At 30.7% G+C, this 25,373-nt stretch overlaps 1 protein-coding gene across 4 annotated transcripts in view; it reads left to right on the forward strand.

Annotated features, from left to right (window-relative positions):
* LOC126780611 (anion exchange protein 2) overlaps window positions 1-25,373 on the forward strand; it is a 72,318-nt gene that overhangs the window by 33,427 nt on the left and 13,518 nt on the right. For 3 of the 4 annotated variants that reach the window (XM_050505225.1, XM_050505223.1, XM_050505226.1), the window contains exons 2-8: window positions 12,444-12,582; window positions 15,930-16,009; window positions 17,242-17,381; window positions 21,039-21,228; window positions 21,748-21,846; window positions 22,069-22,301; window positions 23,074-23,227. In XM_050505225.1, coding sequence (XP_050361182.1) covers window positions 12,480-12,582; window positions 15,930-16,009; window positions 17,242-17,381; window positions 21,039-21,228; window positions 21,748-21,846; window positions 22,069-22,301; window positions 23,074-23,227 — 999 coding nt within the window. In that variant the 5' untranslated portion in view covers window positions 12,444-12,479. Of the gene's footprint in view, window positions 1-12,443; window positions 12,583-15,929; window positions 16,010-17,241; window positions 17,382-19,573; window positions 19,685-21,038; window positions 21,229-21,747; window positions 21,847-22,068; window positions 22,302-23,073; window positions 23,228-25,373 lie in introns of those variants that run through there. The other variant, XM_050505227.1, reaches the window with a different exon arrangement.

A 25,373-nucleotide genomic window follows, 5' to 3' on the forward strand; every position in this document is an offset into this window, starting at 1 on the left:
TTTTATAGTAAAGAAAATTGATTGCAAGTAAATACTTAGAAACTAGATGGAGGTGGTCCGCAGTATGACAGTTCGTCGGTACATAATACACGTAACATGTACAAGCCGTATGCATTTTATACGTGTGCCTTTTATTTGCTCTACTTTTCTAAAAACAGGTTAAAGAACAAGGTGTTTATTGCTCACTACTACATCACCAAACTGATATTATAAAAGTAATATTTGTTCGTTCGTGTAATTTTAGGAATTGACATAAATTGTTGTGTGAATTCGTAAAGGTACCATTTAACATAGAAAACTTTCTGTCACGATATAATATTTTTATTCATACGATGCGATTTATATTTAGTATAATATATGTATAATAATGTCGAACTAGTTAATTAATTTGTTCGAATGACACAACTATTACTACTTTAATTTGATATGATAATTAGAATAATTGTATCTTGTTTAATATACAATTATTTATATCAATATTGTATTGGATGTTCTGTTGCAATTTTATATATATTCAGAATATTTATAGGTATCTCAAAATAATATTTCTAAAATATCATCATTTAATAACTATAATCATCGAACATTAATTATTATAATTTCGATTTGAATATCAAAAATAATGAGATATTTGAAAGGTCATACGAGAAAAATAGTTCTAGATCCATCGTCCAGAACGATCCTCGATCGGTTGGTATTGTTATATAACATCTTTGTATTGTTCGTTTATAAATGTAACTATGAAACTCAAGGCAAAAAAGACCCAGGTCGCTAGTATTATATTAACTTACTCCGTTGTAGGTACGCTGTCGCCTGCCGAGCTTTGCTCACAAGAGCGGCAAGCGTTTTGAATGAATGCTAAAATATAATGAAACGGCGGAGTCCTTTGAAAAATAAAATGTTTGCTTCATATATACGAGTATTATACAAGTACAAGTATTTCACTCTTGTTGTTATAAATGAATAAATTATCATGTTTAACACATATGTAGATGTTACATATTTACCATATTCTATACAACATATTAAAACAGATTTATAATAGTATTTCAAATTTTAAATATTTATTAATAGCTAAATTAAAATCAAATATTCCAAAACTTCTAGATAATATAGTTGATAAAATTTTAATTTATTAATTTAACTTTTAAGTAATTATTCATATGGTTTCCTTTAAGACCGTGGCCTTGAGAACGAACTCTCTTGTGCACTTTTAAATAAAATTATTGACTAATTATACATATCGGCCTTAATAAACGTTTAAGAGTTGTATAATAAAAACATGTCGTAATAATAATAATTTGTGTTTGAATAAACATTACAGGCTTATTAAGCATAACATAACACTGCTATAATAATAATAGATTTAGATGATCAAGTAGGTATTACAAATAGTTGTGCCTTATGCATGTGAGTTTCTCATAACTAATTTAAATCGGAATATTTATTTATAATGAAAATGAATGTATTAAATTAATTGATCGAATAGCTCATGCGTACGCGCGCGTATTTATAGAGCTATTTTGCGGTGTGAATGTTACACTATAATTAACGCACCACGTGACGCCATGCTGTCTGATGTACCGATATTGGATACTTGAGGCCACGACATGATAATTATGACATAAGAGAAACAGAACGCACATTTAATCCATTATTAATTAAATAAAAACATATTTAACGGCTTTCATACGTTTCTTACAAGTTTTTTTTTAGTGTCTCGATTTTTACCAAATGTCATCGGCTAAACGTAAAGGTTTTTCTTGTTTAGGCAATTTTTTTATTGAAATATGTTAAACTAAATTCATTTGTGTTTTTCATTACATTCAGATATTTATATAATATATCTCGTACATTCATTGGAATTTAAAAAATACTTTTATGATAAATTTGTTTATATTATTATTATATAAAGTCAACTATAAGAGTAACCAAAAATGGGAATGGGCGTAGTCGCTATTTAATCATAATGTTTATAAGAAATATTTAAACTAAACCTTATTTTGGTATTTATATTAAAAAGATATTCAGATATTGGGTGTATAGATTACAAATACTATTTAATGTAAGTTATATACTTATGTTTTTACTCTTGTTATATAGTTGTAAGTAAGAATGTGTGAATACGTGAAAATAAGTGAAATAGAATCAGAAACAATGCTGTGTCTTTTTCTTTCGAATGACAAACTAATAATGACAGAAAGAGATAAATCAGCGTTTAACTAAAGAGCTGTTTTTTAGATACATATTTTAATTGAAAAATAAATAAATTGAAAATAAAACATTATTTCTTGTACTTCTTCTCAGAGCAGTCTTTTATTGCTTCTATCAATGTCTGTAATATTCCATACTGCTTGTTTAATAATCGAGATAAATAGATAAGTCTTAAAGTAACCTTAAAGCCTTGTTGGTCTCACTAATTAAACTTTTAATTTCTAAAATTGTTTACAACTGGCATTACTTATTTCAATTATGAAATGCCATGCTGCCAGATTATGATTATGATGAACAATGATTATAATAATGGTCATCGTCCAGCTTAGTTTATACAACAAATCATTGTAATTACTTCACAAAAATAAAATAATAAAAATAAAATAATGTCATATTAAACAGCGAAAGTAACTCAAACATTTACTGATTTATTTCATGGTTTTGCTTTGAAGAAGTTTGGTCGGAACTTATTTTTATTGTTTACGCGGCTTGGTAACTTGTATCAAAGCCTGCAGTTGAAGTCGTTCGAGCTTGTAATCCTGTTCGTTAATCTCTCTAGATACGTAGTCTAGATTATATTCAGTGTCACCCAAGTGTATGTTATGAACAAATATGTATACATATTCATGTTATGAACAAATATGTGTACATATATATATGAAAGAACAAATGTATATAGGAAATTCAACATGTAACAGAGAGTATAGCGTCCGTCTCAACTAATTTTAACAGGACAAGTAGAGCGATGACATAGACGTCGTTAACAATGTGTTTTCTCTTTATGCGCTTCAGAAGTTGCCCAGAGGTTGATTGATTACCGTAATATTTGTATCTCGTCGTATCAGTACCGTCTGCAAAGCTATACCTTCTCAGCGCAGTCTCTTTGCTGGGTAATATTTTGTGCATAGTTTACTTGATGTAGACTATAAATAATATAGATGATTAATTTTGTTATTAAGTTCTAAGTATTTTGCGACTAAGTCAAAGTCAAAGTCAAATTTTTTTATTCAATATAGAAGTACATATACCACTTACTTATTGACTGTCATAAATCTACCACTGGTTCGGAAATAAACACCTCAGACCTGAGAAGAACCGGTGAAATAAACTCAGCGGTTTTTTTTATACCTAAGGGCGTGGATACATGTCTACGGTGCGGCACTGGCCACTGTGTTACGTCGTACCGCAGCACGGTGCCGTGTACGGTGCACCTCACGTTAGTTTATTTTTTAATATTGCTTAGCTCTCACGTGTTATCAAAATGGCTGACAATTTTGATGTCGACTTTTTAATTTCACTAGTGGAAGTACGTCCCGTTCTTCCACTAAAACTAAAATTGTAAACTAAGTGATGCTTCCTCGGATTTGAACCTCGATAAAGATACACGTGCTGTTTGCACTGAACCATCTCTTATACTTACATTTAACAATAACATCTGTAGGTTTGTCTTAAATATTGCTTAATCGATTCGAATGAAAATGCATAACTAGATATAAATATAAGTTTTCGAAAATATTATAGTATATTTTTATAATTATAAATTATTTGCCAGTTTATGATTTGACTGAAGGCCAAGCTTGAGCAACTTCTAAATATTGTTGTAGCCGGAGCCTGCATATTCTTTTCCTTTTGTACTGTGCGCTCCATGACACTACTTCTCCTTCTTGCTTAAAGGAAAAATTTCTATTTCTTGGTAACCTTGGAGTCTTATGATTAAATTTGTGCATGAAGCCAAATTTTTTAACCATTCCTTCTGTTTATAGGCCATACATAAAGTTCAAGTTAAACAGAATCCTGTTTCATAAGACATAAAAAAATTTAAATCTTTATATATTCAAGAAATCAATTAAAAACTACTACCTGAATAATATTTTTTAGTTAATTTTATTACATCGTAATTTTTTATTATATTAAATTTTTATGAATGTATTCAAGTATATAAAATAATATGAAAATGATAACAAGTGATGAGGCAAAACTGTTAGGCCTGACGCTTTGGCGGAGTTAGCTGCCGTATGCCGAAAAACCCTTTTTTAAATAATTTCATTTGAAGCGCCAGTTGCCTTTGATGAATATAAGACTAGCGTAGAATCTGACGTAGTCAAGAACCTACAAAGAAAGAAAAGACTTTTCTACCTAAGAAGAAAAAAAGACCTTTCGCATATTTAAGAACAGCCAATTTTTATTTTTCTTATATTTTCTTCTCGTGTATTCTTTAATCATTACAAGGCAACTGCTTAGTACAGACGATACTGTCCTTTGTTTGAACGACATTCACTTAAAGAATGCGGATTCTCCGGTATCGTCACAGAATAAGTACTGAAAAATTCCGTTCTTATTTTGATCGGCCAGAATGGCATAAGCGACAATAATTCGTAACGAAATGGTGTCCGCCTTTGCCACACTACTCCACCGTTTATACGGGTGATTGTACAATGTATACCATAACGTGTCTTGTTACCGAAAAATTAAAATTTCAACGTTTATGAATACGTTTTTTATCTATGTAATAGTGTGAAAGTTTCGTTTCTGGGTATCCAGAACTTCCGCCGTATAAGACGGAAGGCATGTCAAATGCTCGTAATCACGGTGCCCAAGTTCTTCAAGTCCGCAGCCCAACGTCTATAGAAGCTCAACCTGTACCTGATATGGGCTTACTCAAGTCAGTATAGCGCAATCTGTATAAGAGTGCTTCAAAATAAATGCTTAAAAGTTACGGCTTAACAGTTTGTTTTAATAGTTATTTTTTTATTTTTCCGCAGGGCTTAATATAGCGATTTTACATTAAGAGAATTATGAATGATTCCGCGTATAACTTTAATAGAACGATGACATAATATTTGTAAAATCGGATAGAGTATTTTATTAAAAGGATTCAAAGTATTTCCAACGGTTTAAATAAAGTTTTTCTTTTGCAAATAGAGTTAACCGCTGATTAGGATTAGGCTAGATAAGTTGCCATGTTCGTCTTCGCCCGCTTTTGAGGGGGGAAAAGGGTGGTAATTGCAAAAAAAGTCACATTTGCATTTATTATATTAGTATGGAAGTAAGGCTTACAATCGAGCTTAATATTTTTTCGAAAGAAAATTTATCTTTTTATTTACTACTTAATTTATTAATAAATTATAAGAATCCCTTTTTAAAATGTAAATTACGACATATGTAGTTTAGTTTAATTGGTACAAAGTATTAGTTCTTATCAAAATAATTGCCATATAATATATACGTTGAAATTCAAAACAGTCGTTTTAGAAATATACGAGATACTCAACAAGCCCGTGTAATTAATGCGCGAGGCGTGTTGTTCAACGCATCAGTTCACTTACACGGGCGAATAGATCGGTAGGCGAAGGTTTATATCTAAGTGATTATTAATTATCTCGGGATGTATTATTTTACCCGTACAACATCGGAACTTAAATAATTTATTCATTTATTTAGTCATTGACATTCTAGAGTTTTTAAAATACCTGCCATTGGAGACATGCCAGAAAAATTTAAAAAGTTTTTAAATTGCTTTAAACTAAGAAAACTTTTTTTTAATTTAATTATTAATAATCTATAATACCATATTAATTGAACCTAAAAAAATTGCGATTATTTTAAGATATTTTTTGTACATCGTACAACGAGTAATTTTGAAAAGGTTTACCATAAATAATTTTATAATTTATATTGTATGTTATTTCCTATATATTATCACTATTAAAAAATATTGCTGTCATGGGGCGCCTGGCAGATGTAAAGGGTCAAAACATAAAACTGCGAATTATCACGATACGAATTCGCAACATCGAGAGCTGCGACGCAAATTACTGCGCTGCGATTTCGTACGGCATGGCGTCTCACTAAATGGTCGGGTAGGCATATTTACATCACGCGTTGTATCTTTTGTGTTTCGGCTCGAACATCAAAATTTATGCTTATTAAAAATAATAATCACGGAAGAATACCAATACCTAAATAAATAATAACATAGAATTTCAAAGAAAGTTCGTTGATTAAAAGTTGATGAAAAGTTAGAGCAAAAATAAAACAAGTCTGAATTTCAATAACAATATTATATCAGGATATTATATTTTACTGGTGGTACAGCTTTGTGAAAGCTCGTCTGGGTAGGTACCACCCACTCATCAGATATTCTATCGCAAAACAGCAGTACTTGGTATTGTTGTGTTTCGGTTTAAAGGGTGAGTGAGCCAGTATAATTATAGTCACAAGGGACATAACATCTTAGTTCCCAAGGTTGGCGGCACATTTTTGATGTAAGCGATGGTTAACATTTCTTACAATGCCAATGTCTATGGGCGTTGGTGACCACTTACCATCAGGTGGCCCATATGCTCGTCCGCCTTCCTATTGTATAAAAAAAATATCAGGATATAATTTTGTATAATCTTGCAATTATTCGAGATGGGACGATTTTTATTCGTATTAAAATTCATAAAAACTTTAGTACTAATAATAAAATTCAACTTCAACTATCAATTATTTTATTTCCCATATTTGCTTTCCTTTGAAATTGTTTCCTCTGCTAACAAGATAACAATAATTTAAATATTTTTGGAAACCGTCACGACTCCGCTCCTCTCCTCATCTCACCTCGACGCAACAGTCCACTTCACTTCGCTTACAACCTCTGTTCTGCTCACCCCATTATATCGCTGTTATATTTTATAAGAAATTTTAATACATTTTTTATAAATTCTTGATTTCAATTGTGTTGTGTTACAATAACAAACCTTTTATAAATTTTTCACTCAAGACGGATATTCTCGGAATACGTTTTAGTGCACGGAGTATAACTATCTGGCGTCTTCGTTTGAGTTGGTATATATCATTTCATAGAAAAAAAATATTTTCGATTTGCTCATATTGAAAGAATAGAAATGAATATATATTTTTAAATTATTAATTTTAAGGGTCAAGCAAATTTGCAGATGTATCTTTAATCAAAACAAACTAAAATATAAGTCTTACGCTAACATCGATACCATAATCATTGTATGCAATGTCATGCATCACTGGATGCACTGCATCACACTGCACCGTGTACCGACTTCGGTTTAACTTTCTCTACATGTATTGATGTATATCCAAAGCTATCAGCCTCTCGACATCATCTCCTGCCCGGTGTAACGAATTGAGACCACCACTAATGCTATATGTAATTATTATTTACACTAAATGTTCGCTCTGTGGTCAAAATTCATACGACCAAAATCATTATTAGAAATTCGAGGAATACATGTACATATGTATTTACATGTTTCAATAGATATAATTAAATATCTTGAATTTAACAATTGATTGACATTCGAAAGATTTTCTTACGCAGGACGTGCACATTCTCACCCTGACCTCAAGTCTTGGCGCATCTTACTTTACTTCTGAAACGCCATCGCTTTTATGACTTGGCGAACAAAATAAACTAATTACATTGTTCGCGCAGCCTCGGAACTTTTCACGGATATTCAATTACTTACCTTTACCATAACATGCATTTTAAATTCGTAACAGTGTGAGATAAAAACGTACAACGGATATTGATAACAGTAATATCGATTCTTATAAATGCAAAAGTATAGGTAAATCTTTCTGTCTTGTGCTCTATCACGTCTAAACCCTCAATTACACGTTATGATATTTTACATACAGGAAGTCTGTAAAAGAGCAAATACAATCTATATACGAACATAGGAATTCATTATATAAGTAATGGGTTTAACGAAAACAAAATGACTCGGACGGAGTTGTGCCGTAAATATTACGTCTCCATTTAAAAATAATTCAAAAATTTTGTTCTTACAGAGTTTCATCGAATAATATTATTTATTAGAATTGGAAGTCTATGCACAATGCAGTTTCTATTTCGTTTTATTAGCTTCAAGATTAATTCTCATCGGGTTCCATATTAAAGCTGCCGATATGAATGCCACCTTCAGTGTTTTATTTTAAAACATCATAAGCGTTGTGCTCGTCCCAGCAACACACTCGTAGGGTTTAGATAAAGGTAGTATAGAGATATAGAACTGGTAGGGTGGATGAATCTACTTATAGCATTTTTGTAGAATATTGATTAATGATTACTTTACTCATTGTTTTTTTTCTTGTCATACATAAATCGTTTAATTATTGATCCAATATTTATATTTGAACATCTGTATTTTTCAATATCCTTCAGATCGTGGGATGGAGGTTTGTTTACATGCTTTAGTGAAACTCGATCCAATTTTACTTTATTCAATATAAAATATGAAAACATTAAATGAAATATTCGAATAGAGAAATATTATTTATACTACAACCTTATTCTGCTCTTTAAGTTTCTAAGTTCAATATAGTGGAAGATATCAAGACACTGTAACTGCTTCCAACGTGCTATCGTACTTTGAAAATAAATATTAACTAAGAAAAGCGTTGACAATGTTTCAAAGGGAAATTATTAATGCTTATAGAAAATTGTTATCGAAGGCGACTCGTTAATACACTTAATAAATAGTTTGCCCGGAATTCTATTTAATTTTTATTTGATATATTTTTAATTATAAACAAAAAACTACAAATGATACGAAAAGCAATGTTAGAAATGAAACTACATTTTATCCTATTAATAGTATAGTACCTGGGCGACCGAGTTTCGCTCGGTTCAAATAATCATGAAGTAGTTTTTTTTAAACTAAAAAAGTGTGTCTTTTGGTATAGACACCATATAGATAAAAAGTGAAACCTTATCTAAATACAAAATTTAAGCTAAGTCGTAGAGCCATTTCCGAGGCACATAGTTAGCACATATATATATTTAATTATTCTATTCGAATAGATATATATTAAATTGAATTATTTGTTTCATATTATAAGATTAATGTGAAGATCGCACGTTGTATTCGTTGGGAGTGTAGATTATGTATGGTATGGACAACAATGGTATATTTATGCTAACTTGATAATTAAAATAAGATTTTAAACAGCGGCAGCAACGCTTGTATTTATATGCCTATTTAATTAAATTAGGTAAAATTATTTCTGTTTATTGGCCGCATGTTTTTTACCGTTGATTTTATATTTTAATCATTAATACTTTTATACATTTGTTACAAATAATAACAATAGCTTACATAATTGGCCCATGCGACCTTGATGGTTCAAAGAACTTTCTTATTTATTTTAATAACAATTCAACTTATAACATGACCTTATTTGACAGTAACTATTTTGTTTACTAAACAATGTTTTGTTATTGAATGGCAATTTAATATTTGAATCTGTTACGTGTAGTTCGAATGCTTCTACAATGGTTATTGAATATCTTCGAAACTTGTAGAGTAACTCTTTTACCATATACTTAATGCCGAAACGACATTATAGGAACTACAAGTTATTTTTTTAAGGAATGCATTTTAACAATATTTTAGAGAGAATTTTTTCGTTGTACCGAAAAACAACAATGTGCATAATGCTTAAGGACACTTGCCTATTAATTTCAATTTTCTTTTGTTTGGCTTATTTTGTATTTAGTTTTTACTTACATTGTTTTATTCAAAAGTATTCATTAAAATTAATATGGTTTTAATAGCAAAAACTAAGTATCTGACATTAAATATGATACATATTAATTATATAATTTAGAAATAATTGCAAAAATAAATTTCTAAGATGGTAGAAGACAGATCGTTTTCTTTGGTTGTGAGCGGCAGACGAAGACCGTGATATGCAAATGATTTACATAGTTCTTTAAGATTTATGAAAACTAATTAAGGTAGTATACAATTTATTGCAATGTCATTTCATGTAAATTTTTTTTCTTATCAGTATTTTCTTATATACGCAAACCGTTGCTGCGTTTCAAGCCGACTATAGAGCGAATAGAATTCGAATAGGCTTTAGAAGGCTTAAGACTACCCTACAGTATTCATAATAGCTAAAACAGTACTTGAAATCCAAATGGAGAACGTCGGCTCTCTCGCAGCCCAGATTATCACATCAATAAATGTTATGATTCGGCCATGTGCATAGGCATTGCACGTTGATTGAAAATTTCAATATTCCTTACGTATTAACGTGTATTTCTTTTACCGTTTAAAAGTGTACTCAGTTTTCTTATTTACTTTTTAATATTCATGTACGCTTTTTGGACAGATCAATCTTTTAGTTCACCAACATAAAAACGGTATAGTCATACACATGTACGCTATATATTATAGTTACAGATCTGTCATTGTTTTTAAAAAATATATTACAAATACGATAATAAATCACAACAGGAAATCGACTCATAATATCAAAAGGATATAAGAATTAACAAAGTGAAAAAAATATCTTTATCTTAATATATCTGATAAAATAACTTACTAATATAAATATAATAAGATTATGAGTTTATTTGAACGCGCTGCCCTCAGGATGTACTTATATGTTTATGAAATGCTGCCTTATTTCCAAAATAATAAGTTTTTTCATAATCTCTTCGAAACAAACAATAATATAATTTTCATTTTAACAAAGTTAAATGTTATGTCTACTATGTTCACTAACTTTAAGCTAAAAACCGCGCGTGTGTCTATATTGATATTTATTTTTATAAAACTGTATTTCATTGTTGCTTTTGTGGTATATGTTAGCTTTACTAGTAGCTTTAGCCATCGATTTTATCTTTCATGTATTTGCAACAAATAGAATCAGGTCACCAAAAGCCCTTACCACCGAATATTTGTTATGGAATTTAAATAAATATATATTTACAAAGTATGAAAAATTTATATTAATTTTTACAAAATAATTAATTAAAAAACACATTTTTTGGTTTTCCAATTTCAATCGGTTGCTTAATGAAATATTTGCAAGTGTAGCGATGAATTTCATTTTTAATTGTCTTTTTTAATATCATATATTATAACATTTTATATGAAATTTAAAAAGTCCTTATTTGTTTTCTGCTGTTGTGTATCTATTAAAAAGTTTCTTTCTTTCTTTTTACAAGCTATTATTGAGTATGAAGCTAATGAAAATGTGAATTAAGTTACATGAAATCAAAAATTATCAGCTTTATATTTTAACGTTCCAAATGTCTTTAGGGATTTACGTAATTCTTAAGCTCGTCAGGAAACTCGTTTCACATTTTTTTTTTCTTCTTTAAATGTTGTGTCGTTTTGATTGCACTGTTTTTACTAGAAATCAGGTTTATTTCTTAAATGTCCTCTCCAAAGTCCTAATTTCTATCATGATTTTGTTGCAATTGTTTCAGTTGAGTTTGTCATTTATAATAATAAAACTTAATTTTAATAAACATCGATTCTAAAACAACTCATAAAAGTAAAAAAAAAACAATACCTATTGGGCCTTTAATTTTATGACAAGCTGTAATATAAATAGCAAATACAAGCGTCGACGACGTCGGGGGACCGCTAATCTAATATTTTACCTACGTTGCCTAGGCAGTTTACTTATGTTTAAATATTATACCTAAATTTTTAGCTGTAATATGTTTTTTACTTTATTTACGGAGCGCTCCGCCGACGCAATGACGCTATTAGTCGAGTCACCTTTCAAACAAAAAAATGACAAAATTAAAAATCGGTCATTCGTTGAGGAACTACAATGCCTCAGATCGATACCCAGATATATGCGTTAAGTTTATAACATCCCTCATTCTGCGTCTAGGGTTTAAAATGTTAAATTTATTAAAAAGCAAGTAAGTATTTAACAGTAGAAATGCAAACTCTATTCTAGGACACGTTTCTGTTTGAAACTACCACTTGGTGCCTTTCAATTTTAGAATTATTCAAAAATTTCTTAGTCTCAATAATTAAAATATACGAGAATATATGAAATATATGAAACTTGCGTCCCTTTGCTGTATTGGCTCATTGTGATTATAGTTTTGTTTAATCCTTCTTAATTCGAACCATTCGACAATAATAACGAACTGGTAAAGTAAATTTTGAATAATTATAATATATTAAAGTATACCTGCTAATTATAATCTAATTATATTTCTAAGATATAAAATATATAATAAATATATATACGAAAAATCTATTGAATATTTCTTATTCGGAAAGTATATATTTAACTAGTTAGCAGGACAACTACGGGTTACTTCACGCATGCGTCCTATAGTGCATTACAATCTCCCGCCGTCAAAGTTCTCACAGTCACAATCGGTGAACCATCGTATCGAGATGCACTTGTAATATAACGGTTTGTCTAGAATAAATATTTGTGCTCAGGGCGAGGGTCAGGACGAGCTGCGTTTGGACGAAGAAATGGATCGAGTGGTTTGGAGCGAAGCTGCTCAGCCGCCTCGACTGCAAGGCACCAGCGAACCAGTGAGAGATATGGCTGCGCCTCCGCCGCCTTACATTCAAGGTAAGTTTTTGAAATGAATTTTTTTGTAAATTATTAAATTTAAGAATCGTTTATTTAATTTAAGCCTAACTTTTGAAATGACAATATTATTTTGACTAACTTTGCGCGGTGTGAACTCGAATGGATCGTGTTCGAACTTTCTCGTAGGTTTAATTATATATTATCTATATATTATACTATATTATATATATATAAATCTTTTGTAGTAACGACGTGAACAAAAATAGTGTAATAATCGCTTAGAGCCTAGAGACATCAATAATAGCACTTTTAAAGGAATTGTTAATTTACTTTGCGCATTTTAAGGGATGCATATTTTAGCTTCAGTTTTTATTTATTTTAATAAAAGCCACAGTGGTTAGTATACATGAATCTTAAACGATTATTAATTTAAGGCGGGTTCAAACCAGCCAATCAACACTGAATTTTCACGACGAAAAACTCAAGGGGTCAGGATCGAACCTGCAAGTTTTACGTCGCTAGTTGATAGTTACGTTTAATTAATATAAATTATAATATTTCTTTTTTGCCATTCGAATCCAGTTTTTATAGATGTCTACTTTAACATTTTTTTTTATAGAATAGAAAGGCGGTAAGCATATATTACCTGATGGTAAGTGGTCACCAACGCCCATAGACATTAGCATTGTAAGAAACGTTAACCATCGCTTACAATACCAATGCGCCACCAACCTTGGGAACTAAGATGTTATGTTCCTTGTGCCTGTAATTATACTGGCTCGCTCACTCTTCAAACCGGAACACAACAATACCAAGTACTGCTGTTTTGCGGTAGAACATCTGATGAGTGAGAGAATACCACAATTATTAAGGTTAAGATAGTTATGTTTACTAAAAATAAGCTATACATATGTACATGTTTGTAGAGTAATAGCCAATAGGTCCAATTTATAATCATGAATATTAAACGAAAGAACTTATTTTAGTTTGATGTTGTAGATATAAATAAAAAATTATATTAAATAATGGAATTTTTTCGTTTTCCTGTATCACGAATTAACCTTGGGTGTCTTGAAATAAAAAAAAAAGTGGGACATGCGATCGAAAAGCACGCAAACTGTTTATGACAGATAATTTCAATCGTTTTATTTATTGACTTAACCCTAAAGTGAACTTATATTTTGCGACAATATCAACAAACTATTTTATGAATAATGTATTTCTGATTATTAAATTAATTAAGTTTCATACTAAATTCTATGTGACCGCTTTACAATGCCGTAAATACCTGTTTGGAATAATCAAAGGTGCAGCTAACTCGGAGTGGGTTATCAATTCCGCATGGTTGCCCTATTATCTTGTAATATTGACTAATTAGGTTTTAGTAATTCGGTTAAACAAAAAATTTTGTAAGTAGGCTATTGAAAAAAGTCCCATAATATAATTATAAAGGTTAGCTATGGGGGCTGCAAAATAGTAGATCCCATACGTTATTACCGTCAAATTATTGTCAAGAAAGAAATACGAATAGTATATTTAATCTTTAGATAATTAAAACGCGTGGAATTAGTGCTTGTTGACTTTCAAGCGGAATGTATATAGCAGAATATATACAAAGCAGCCCCCATAGCTAACCTTTATAATTGTATTATGCAACTTTTTTCAATAGCCTACTTACATTTTTTTTTGTTTATAAAAACAATATAAATATATACAAACATAATTTACTGATTATTTATTACATTTACTCAATTCTAAATTTAAATAAAACAAAGAAAACGAGAGGTATCGAAAGTTTACTATGAATTATTTTTTAAATATTTATGCCTACATTTATACATATAATAAAATTGTAACTGATCGCTGTCTGTACATGAAAGATAATTGAGTAAAGCAATTATCGCGGCCCTTTATCAACGCAATAGAACCCAAAATAATAATTGTTAGAATTATTGTCTTCTTGTCTGTGCCTTTGTGCACGCTAATCTTAGAAACAGCTTAACTGATTTGGGTGCGGCTTTCACTAATGTATTGTGGCAAACTTTACTTAAAATATAGTGATTGTTTTATTTTAACCGGTTAAAAAAAAGTTATGTCAATTTAAAGAATCACGTTCAAAATTTATTTGATAATAATGATATAAAATGATTGTTCAGTTCAGTTGGCTGAAACTTTAGCTACTTATAAATATTCTGTAATATAAGAATAAGATTGTCTGTAAAATGATGATGATTGAAAGTTTAAAGAAACAAAACAGTTAAAAATTAGACAGATTTACAGACAGACAGACAGAGATTTAAATTATTCAAATGTAAGTTGAGCTCTGATATCTTTAAGTTATAAAATAAGGTTGAAATCGCAGGCACAGCTAGTAATGAAATAAACTTGCAATGTCTGAAAGTGGCTAAAGCCATAATAAAAAAAATAAACGAAGAAATGATAGTAAAATTGTAATTTATATGTTTTTTTTTTAAGTTATGAAAATAAACATTTTATTATTGATTATGATAAAAATATAACCTAATTATAAACTCCATCAGTATATTCAATCTTAACAATGGTTCCCTTGTTTGTTAATTAAAGTAGGACACACTTATTAATGTTTGCGATTTACACAAACATTCATACAATAGCAAAACCGTCATGACTAACAAAGACTTATTTTTATTTCGACCAGGAAGTATCTTGATCGTAACATGCGATAAGGAACTTCACTCCTAAGCAAAATGCCGTGTGGTTTCCGATTCCGACTGACTGTGCTTGTTAGAAGCGCCGACTGTGAAAATCGCATCCCTCATTACACACTTAGCATCTCAACAATCCGTCTGGGGGAAATAAAGAAACAAAACAAAATAAAAACATATACTAAAAGAGATGGCGGAAATCAAGCGGTTGATCGCAGAAGTCTTACAAATCAATTTGTTTGCAGTGCTTTACACTGTGCCGCTCTCAAAAAAATATAATAAGGGAACAAAATGTACCTTTTTGTGAACTTTTAACTCAAAGTACACGAAACCTTTAAATTTGTCCTTATTTACTCCCTTTGGATAAACTATAAGCTTGCAAGATTATAAATACTTCCTCTGTAAAACTACATTCAAAAGAGATCTATAACAAGCTTCCTATCTCGAAGCAGACGATCACAGAATGTGTTTAGGTTAACCCGATCACAGAATGTGTTTAGTCACAAGCTTATATTAAATCTGATATATGTGATCACGCTTTTCAAAAAGATTATTGAATTGGAGTTTAGAAATATATGTAATAAATTACATATATTTCTAAACATATATTTCTCGTATCAATCTGTTTGTTTAAATTTTAATTTTTAATGAAAATTGACACCGTATATTGTAGCATTTTTGTAATGCAATTTTATTTTGCAGATGGTGAAAGTCAACCGAGTAGCTCTGATATAACTTCTATCAGCACTTCGCTACATCTAACTTCAGGCTCAGACCAGCAGGTATAAATGACGCCTAGTTTTAATGTTAAGTTTGTTTAATTAATATAATAAGGCTTAGGTTTTTTAAAACTAATTTTAATTCAAAATATGATTTGGGTAATACCGGAACATCACGTGATGTTAGACATTCACAGAATAAATCACATAAAATGACCAAAATTAAAGATAAAATATCAATGACTATAATGATCTTTCATGAGTAAATTTCATAAGTCAGAATTTGAAGATCGATATTTTTTCATTGTCAACGAATTAATCGCATTATTATAAGCCAGTGGGATTGCAATCAATAGTATAGTATTATATGTAAATATATAGTAAATACTCTTTGGAGATATCGTCGACAGAGCACGCTCAGCTAACCGTAATTTATTTAATAAACATGCAACTTATTACGATCAATACGAAAATGATCATCATTCCAAGGACAATACGGTATCACAACACGATCGCCATAGCAAAGCTGCAGTTTGATACAGGATTTTTCGACTTTCGTTTGGTTACAAAACGTTTTTTTAATGAAAATAAAATTCCTAAGATTTTCTACAATTTCACTGAAACAATATATATAATGAGTAAGCTGAAAAAAATCTAGTTGTCTGTGTAAACGTAGGAGGAGGATTTCCATTAAAAGCTAATAATTGCTTCTACTCACTAGAGCTCTACTTGTTGCTTCCCTTTGTAATAAGTTATTCGAACTACATTGTAAGACACTTTACTAAGGAAAATTATAAATAAGCTATATATGTACAATATAAAAGAAGGTAAAGCGGTTGTACCTAATTATTATTATTATTTTTGGACGGACTACATATTGTACTTAAATGTTAGTTAAATATTTTGTATTATATTGTAATGACAATTTCACTATAAATACATTGAGGAAGCCGAGATGGCCTAGTGGTTAGAACGCGTGAATCTTAACCGATGATCGTGGGTTCAAACCCTGGCACGCGACACTGTATTTTCATGTGCTTAATTTGGGTTTATAATTCATCTCGTGCTTTACGGTGAAGGAAAACATCGTGAGGAAACCTGCATGTGTCTAATTTCATTGAAATTATGCCACATGTGTATTCTACCAACCCGCATTGAAGCAGCGTGGTGGAATAAGCTCCAAACCTTCTCCTCAAAAGGGATAGGAGGCCTTAGCCCAGCAGTGGGACATTAACGGGTTGTTACTGTACTGTACATTGAGTTTTTTGATAGAAATGAATAAATATCTAAAACAGACGTCAATGCAGTTGTCCAGTTCAGGATCGGCTTTGACTTCTCGTGATGAAGATCGACACGTGCAGTTCGACGGTGAACCGAAACCATCTTTGAGCTTACTCGACGAAATTAATGAAGAGCGCAAGGCCCAAAGGCATAAGTGAGTACCTATTTAATTAATAAGCTTTATAGTTCGGTGGCGAAGCAAGAACAATATCAGATATTGACATTTTTAGATAATATGTAAATATTTTTAGATAATTTATAAATATTGAATTAGCAAAGAAAATAAAAAAGCATGATATAATTATTTTGCTTAGTAGTATAGGTGTACCCCGTGTTGCAACTATTTAGAAACTTTATGGATTTTGTAGTTAGCACAAAAAAAAAAGAATTTAGAAATCTTTTGGGTAGTTTTTTTTTAAATTATATTATGTCGTTGCTAAATGTCTGTTAGACAATTAATTTAAATATGTAATAAATAATTGTTTTTACAAACCATTTTAGTAAAGCTAAGATTTTAATCATGATAATATTAGCACGATTAAAATTTATAATATTATAAAGAGTGGAGTTCTATTTGTTCGTTTGTTTACGCAAAATCTACTTATCCGATTGATATGGCATTTTCATATTATTTGAGTTTATAATGTCAGATCGGACATAGACTGTGTAATATGCTGATGTGTTGCATAGTCGACGTAGTCGGAAAAACATTGTCAATCTTACATTTGAAACGAAAGCTGCCAAATCAAAGCAGACACAAAAATATTTTTTTAGCAATTTGTAGTTATCCAAAATGTTTATGATTTAATGCGAAGTCAGATCAACTGAATTTTCTAAGAAGAACGAAGTTCGTTCGTTAAGAAGCGTTAATGCAGTTATCGATTTATAAGATGATAATTCAGTTAAGTGAAAGATGTGTAGCTTCGATTAAAATTACTCAACCTTTAAATTTTTCATACCAATAATAAAGGAATACTGGACGACGTTTTGCCGTGTTAGAAAAATATCTTAGTGATGATGTTGATTACCACGGCATGACGTCGCTACGTTACACGATGTCGTAACTTACCACGTCACGGCATCGTAACGCATCTATGTGTATGGTAGCCATTAGGGCTTGTATTCACCACCACGTCACGCTCGCTACTGCTCTTGGATAAGACAATAGAGGTTTACAAGGACAAACAATTAAAAACAGAAGGCATTGTTACGTGCATTTTTACGATACGGTAACGCAAAGTAGCACGTCATGTCAATGTACCGCGCCGCGACACCGCACCGTTCTACGTTGACGAAGTCGTGACGTGGTGATAGAAACAATCCCTTAGACAGCAGTCAGATTGCATTCCTTCAACAAGAAAGTTTTTTTGATAGACAAAACCAACCTTCAGTTATATCCCGAAAACGTCGCTAGCTCTCTTGCTAGCTTTTGTATTTTATTGACCAATGGATACATTATTTGAAAATATGTAAAGTTGATATAATATTATTTAACTATTAGGCTCTTATATGCATTTCTCATGCTCGCTTTAGTTTGAAAAAGTTTTTTTTTTATTTCATTAAAGAGATAATGCAACGAGAGAGAAGGCTTTCTAAGGAGAAGATTGCCACCCAAACACAGGGCCAGTGTTTTTGCTTGCTTACTTACAAGTCTAGTTTGATGAAATAAAAATCAAAGTGATAACATATATATAACATTTCATTTTGTCTCAAACTTTTTTTAACTTGTGTTTTTTATGTACATTGTTAAGTGTACATTTTTCGATATCCTATACGTATTTTTGTATCTACTGCAATATTTCATAATAGATATAGTCCTTGCTATTCCATTTTACATAATATCTGAGTAGCTGTATCTTTCTCAGTTGGCCATATAGGTTGGTTGCTGCTCCGATGTGAAGTGCTGTATCATATAGTCCAAAAACTCTGTCAGTGAACGAAATATCTAATGCAAGCTAGTTAATAAATTTGGAATGGAAGTTCTGGAGTTCTGTATTCAAATACACTAACTCTAATTTAATTATATAGTATCATAAATAATAATAGCTTAAACTATAAATGGGTATTTTATATAAAAAATATGTAAAACTTTATGTACTTATTGAAGTTTCTAAACAAAGTATACTATATAATGACATCAGTCGTCAAAACCAACATATATTGCGGACGAAAAAGATGAAACGTGTGAAAGTTGGCTGGCAGACGCTGCCAGAAGCTACGTTGCAGACGTGGCGCGGAAGTGTCACCTGGGTACGAGACAGAAATAGTGTATAGTCTCGTGACATTGGCATTGTAGTTGAAGAAACCAAGCTCAAAGTTGTTTCACGCAATCGTATGTAGGCGGCGCGTTTGTTATGCGCCTTCGAGAGTTGCGCTCGTGGCGAGCTGCTTATTGTTTAATTTTTTTTTCGATATGCCGGTGACGTACTCCCGGTCCTCTGATGTGGGACATCAACGGTGAGTGCAAACGCAACTCACATTTAATAACATTTATATTATAAAAAAGTGATATATATTATGCAACTATTGTTGATGGTAGTACTAAGATAATTATATTATAGATTTATTAGAAAACAAATTGTAGTATTTGATCATATTATAAAAGAGTTCTATTTAAAATCGATTTATTAATATCTCATAATAGATTTGTCAACGAGTTCAATGAAATTGGTTTTGTTCATAGATTTACTTTTCCTAATCCGAAGAAAAAGGATAGATTACTCGTCGCGCTCCATTAGTATTCTAACCGGCCCGAACGTTACGGCCACCTCACACAGCGACACTTCGCGCTTGATGCATTCAGTGTCCTTGTGTAAACACGGTATTAAAAAATGTATGTTCATTAATATTGAATAAATTTTAGTTTAGTTTTTTCAGAATATTTATAAACATTATTTTACAAAAAAACATTATATCATGACACTATTAAATGTTTCGTTTTCCTCATTTATTTACATATGAAGCCTTTGATAGATATTATCGGCTTTAAAAATAATACAAATTTTTATAGTTAGTGTGTTTGAATGAAACAATTTCCTTCGATTCATGTATAAATGTAAATTCGATCACACAAATTTTTGTACCATTCAGACAGTCAGCTTAAATAAAACTACAAAATATTAATATGGCTCGTGATTTAAAAAGCTAGTTCTTATATACCTAAACTTTGAGTTATATTAAATTAAAAAAAGCCTTTGTTTAAGCCCCGGATCGAGCTAATGAAAAGTTATTAGGTTTTTAGTAGAGTTAGGAGAGTCTGGAAGTTGGAATTGTATAAGCTCCTGTGCCTCGAAAAGCTGGGATTACGGAAAGTGCACCTGTGTTTGACGCATTGTGCACTATAATATATTCTGTGCAGTTGCCTAATTCTTCCTTAAAACAGAAAATCACCATCATATTTTTTTAAATGCTTTGAAAATAGTATAAACGTTTGAAATTAACATAAATACTTTGAAAATATATGCGAATATTTAAGCTTTATTAAACCAATCTACTATATTTTAGCTATATTTAAGCTTTATTAAACTAATCTAAATAAATCTTACATATGTAATACAGTGAGTTAGTTTCTACAAATGGTTTCTGTTAATCCTATAAGGTGATTTGCAAAGTTATTTAGTTGGAAGTTTCAGATATTCCGGTGAACACACGATTGTTATATTAATGCACTTAGTGGTATCGCTTTACTTGATTGCATAATATTGAAAAAAAAACGATTATTTATTCTGTTTTTTTTTAATTGTAGGTTTTTATTATAAGCATTCGTTACAAAATTAGAATAATATTGGCTTATAAAAAAATATATTTTTAGTCGACACTTGCACCCGCATAAGACACGCAAATATTCATTGCAAGAGGGCGGTCGTGTCAGCTTAGATGGAGAACGTCGCCCCTTAACTGGACCTACAGATGAGCCTCTACAGGAAATTGATCAAGACGAAATCCGTAGCCATCGTAGCGACGACCCACGTGCTTTACGTCGTCACAAAATTCAACCACGGGTATGTCAAAGTCAAAATTACTATTATCATTAATGAAATGTTACAACAGACATAATTCTATTTTTATGACTAAATTTTAATGAATATAAATGAGTAAGAAACCATGACATCAGATTTTAAAGTTTCCAGATTTAATTATTTTTTTTATCAAATATCATTGTTCCGTTATTCCTTAATGTATACAGAAGATTTTGCTTATAAATTAATACATTATTTTGTAGTCACTAGAAGCCATTAATATCTTATTACGTTTGAAGCAGAATGTTTTGTATGCATATGGCCTTTTAATCAATTTTGTACATAATAGCTTTCAGGTGATATACATAAACTTTAGTTTAGCAATTTTTGACATTTATGTTAAAGTTGAAAATAAGTGATGGGAGATGATATATGCTATCTATATATGTAAATTTCGTATAATTACAAATAATCTTTTCTTCAATTTTTAAATGATAGCAACAATTCAAATAATAATTTTAGAGGGTTTAGCTCATTTTAAAAATACCAGAATACTTTCAGGGATCCACAGTACATGTCAGCCGCAAAGATGGTGGAGACAAAGCGCAAAACATTTTCTCTGAAACTCTAAAGAAAATGTACGACCATAGTCCGCACTCGGTAAGACTTCAAATTTTAAAAGTAGCTTATAATTGTCAAAAATGAACGCTTATCTTTTTAATTACCCGTGTTTCCTATATTATGACCGATAGAAATGGTATTCGTGTGTGATATATAATCGTTGATGATTGCGAATAATCTACGTATCGAGATACAGAGTAGACTTATAAAATGGAATATTATGAGAATGAAACAGTTTTGTTCGGAATGTCACTTATGCAGGTGTTCGTTCAATTGGATGAGTTGCTGGCGACGGAAGATGGCGATGCTGAGTGGAAGGAGACAGCTCGTTGGATTAAGTATGAAGAAGATGTGGAGGAAGGGTCGGCTCGTTGGGGCCGGCCTCACGTTGCATCTCTTTCTTTCCACTCTTTGCTTAACTTACGCCGATGCCTTGAAACCGGTGTTGTGTTGCTGGATCTTGACGAAAAAGACCTTCCCGGTGTCGCATACAGGTGATTATTTATCTAACTTTGTTATGCCGTGAAATTAAATAGTCATATAACATTACATTTTATTTCTTAAAAATATATCGTTTTGGTTAGTTAGCTCTATAGGCAACCGATTCAATAATTTACTCTTTTTTGAAAGCAAGTTTCTTTTTGCACGTGTTAATATACCTTATCATTTGCAGGCGATGAGAAGTACATCCATATTACTTATTTGCTAATATTGTTTATAGTACTCAACTACTGACAATGCTATAAATATTTTCTACAAATTTTTCGTATCTCGGCCCCGGGCCTTGTAACTAGTACATTATTTTAAATATGTATGAATGTAAATTGAGAATATAGGGTCGTATTAATTAAATGCCTATAATTGAAGTACCAAAGATATTGGTTATACAGTAAATATGATTATACAGTAATGGGGATGATTATTTTCATCACGATTACTGCAAAATTAATTAAATGATATTATACGTTACATAGTGAAGCCTGAAACATTGTATTTAATTGATAATCAGTTAAATGTATTTATATATATTATAACATTTTGTGCTAATGAACATAATATCATTCTGGTCTTTCATATACAATACATTTATTACTACTTTACTGCTACTATAGTTTTGTTGTATTTCGGCTTAATAATTATTTAGTTCGATAAATCTCAGTATTTGATATTGTATTGTATTGTTGTATATTCATTGTTCTATATTTGTAATATATAATGTGCGATGGATTGCTTGTGAAATTTGTAAAGCTAACGTGTTTTTGACAGGGTTGTCGAGAGTATGGTTACTGAAGGACTCATAGAAGAGGACGACAAGCCTGTGGTCATGCGTTCATTGCTATTGCGTCATCGGCACGTTCACGACGAGCGGTTCCGGTTCTCCATCAGTGGTCGGAAGCAATCATCTTACACAAGCCTACAGGTAAGACCATAATATTAATATTCACGTTTAATTAGTAATGATACTAAATATATTGACCTAAATAGCCTGAGAGTATAATAGTTTTAATTTCTAGAAAGTTGTTGAAATTAGCGACAGTTATGTGACTCGTTTGATTAAAAAAAATTGTACCACAATTGTTATAACATATCTGTTTGGTTTTTACGATTATATAAGTTGACTAGCTTATCAAAACAACGTATCAGAAGGATACGATTTTTTATAATATAAACTAACAATAAATATATAAATTGATATGATAGTTATTCGACCCCCTTAGATATATTTGATATAATATAATTCACTTTTTGATAAGTACTTTTTGCTATTGTTAATTTTTGTATACCGTATTATTAGGAGAAAGTACAAAATCTGCTATCATTCACTTCTTCTAAATTTTTCATAGATCGTTGATTAATAATATTTTTAATAAAGTAAAAATAGCGAGAAACACGGCGAGAACCTTATTGTGGTAAGCACTTCTACGAAGAAATACTTAAAGTTATAAAGTTAATGATTAATAACTTATAAAAAGAAAACCTTTGCGAGATCAGCTCAAATGCTTCATGTAAGTCAGCTTTCAGACCGCTTAGAGATCTTAAAGTTGGTTCGATCTTGACCCCTGTGGCTATTCTCATCCCCACTCCTAGCACAAGCTTTACCTTTAATTGTAGCGGTAAATGGGAATATTAGTAATTCCTTAATACGAACGATGCTATTATTCTTTGAAAACAAATAATTATATTAAAGCATTCAAAACCGAAGAAAGAATTTTGTATTGGCCGCAGAATAAATGTACCTTGATTTCAAAGTTATGATATTTATAGGCACAGTTACTCGTATGTAGCAAGTAAACAGAATAATTATATAAGAATATTGAATAGTTTTCTTGCTCTTATATTTCTATTTATTGCTCTTTGCATCCGCATTATATCATAATTCTATAACGGTTGATATTTTTTTATGAAAAAGATGAAAGTGACAATATTTATTCCTAAGGTTGTTTCACAATAGGCATGTGAGAGATAATTATTATTTCTTACAGTACCAATGTCTATGGGCGGTGTGACTTTTTAACAGGGTTGATTTTTTAACATATTAATGTGTCTTAGAATATTGTATAATAATTTAAAATTTTATTTTTAAGCAATTAATCAATTCACCGTTTTTTTTACACTTCACTTTCTCATACTTAAGCAATTTCGCTAAATATTTTTGTTAGACTAATTCTCTTAAAATAACTTTTCTATTTGCACAATATATTTCAAATATTATAAGATATTTTATTATAATTATAAAATTACATACATTTATTGAATTAATTTCTAGTCTATATTGGATTTAACAGGAGACAATATAAGGCATTATGCTTTTAAAAGCCGATGACAACGTGAGAAGCTTATTTAGTAATAAAATGAGGTGCTCAACTTATTTTATAACTAAATAACTTATTTTTACGTATACTGCGATAGGTTTAAGCCAATTATATTCTTAAACCCTTATATGATTTTATCTCGTCCGTTTGTCTTTTGAATGTAGGTGAAATTTGGAATATACTAATATTATAAATGGGAAAGTAACTATGTATGTCTGTCTATCCATCCCTTATGTTTCACAGCTAAATCACTGACACGATTTTAACGAAATTTGATATGAAGCAAGCTCAAACCATAAAGAACCTTCAGGCCGCGGGCGCAAACACTTTAGGTAAACTAACCTAAAGGTTTTTTTCGAGATATGAGATATTTTCGGTTATATGTGGTTATCATGTGTTTTTGAGAAAAACGAATATGAAGCTATTTATTTTTATTGCTATTAAAATAAATATTTCAATCTGTTTTAGGCCCAACAAACCACATAAGTAGATAAACAAAGTATGTCTTGTGTTTAAATTTAAATAATAATAATAAAATTGTATTTACACTCAAAAGAATCATGTACACAATTTGTTTGCAGTATTGTCTAAATCTAGGGATTTTTTTTACATTAGCAACACTGGTGGTGGACCTCTGACTCCGAAACTAATATAAATTGTATTATCAGAGTCAGTGATTACTTAGTACCCTTAGTAGTAAAGATCGTGAAGATAGCGGGTTGAAATTTGAGAAACCATTACGGTATTTCAATC

Source organism: Nymphalis io, chromosome Z, assembly GCF_905147045.1.
Source record: "Nymphalis io chromosome Z, ilAglIoxx1.1, whole genome shotgun sequence".
Classification (NCBI taxonomy): Eukaryota; Metazoa; Arthropoda; class Insecta; order Lepidoptera; family Nymphalidae; genus Nymphalis; species Nymphalis io.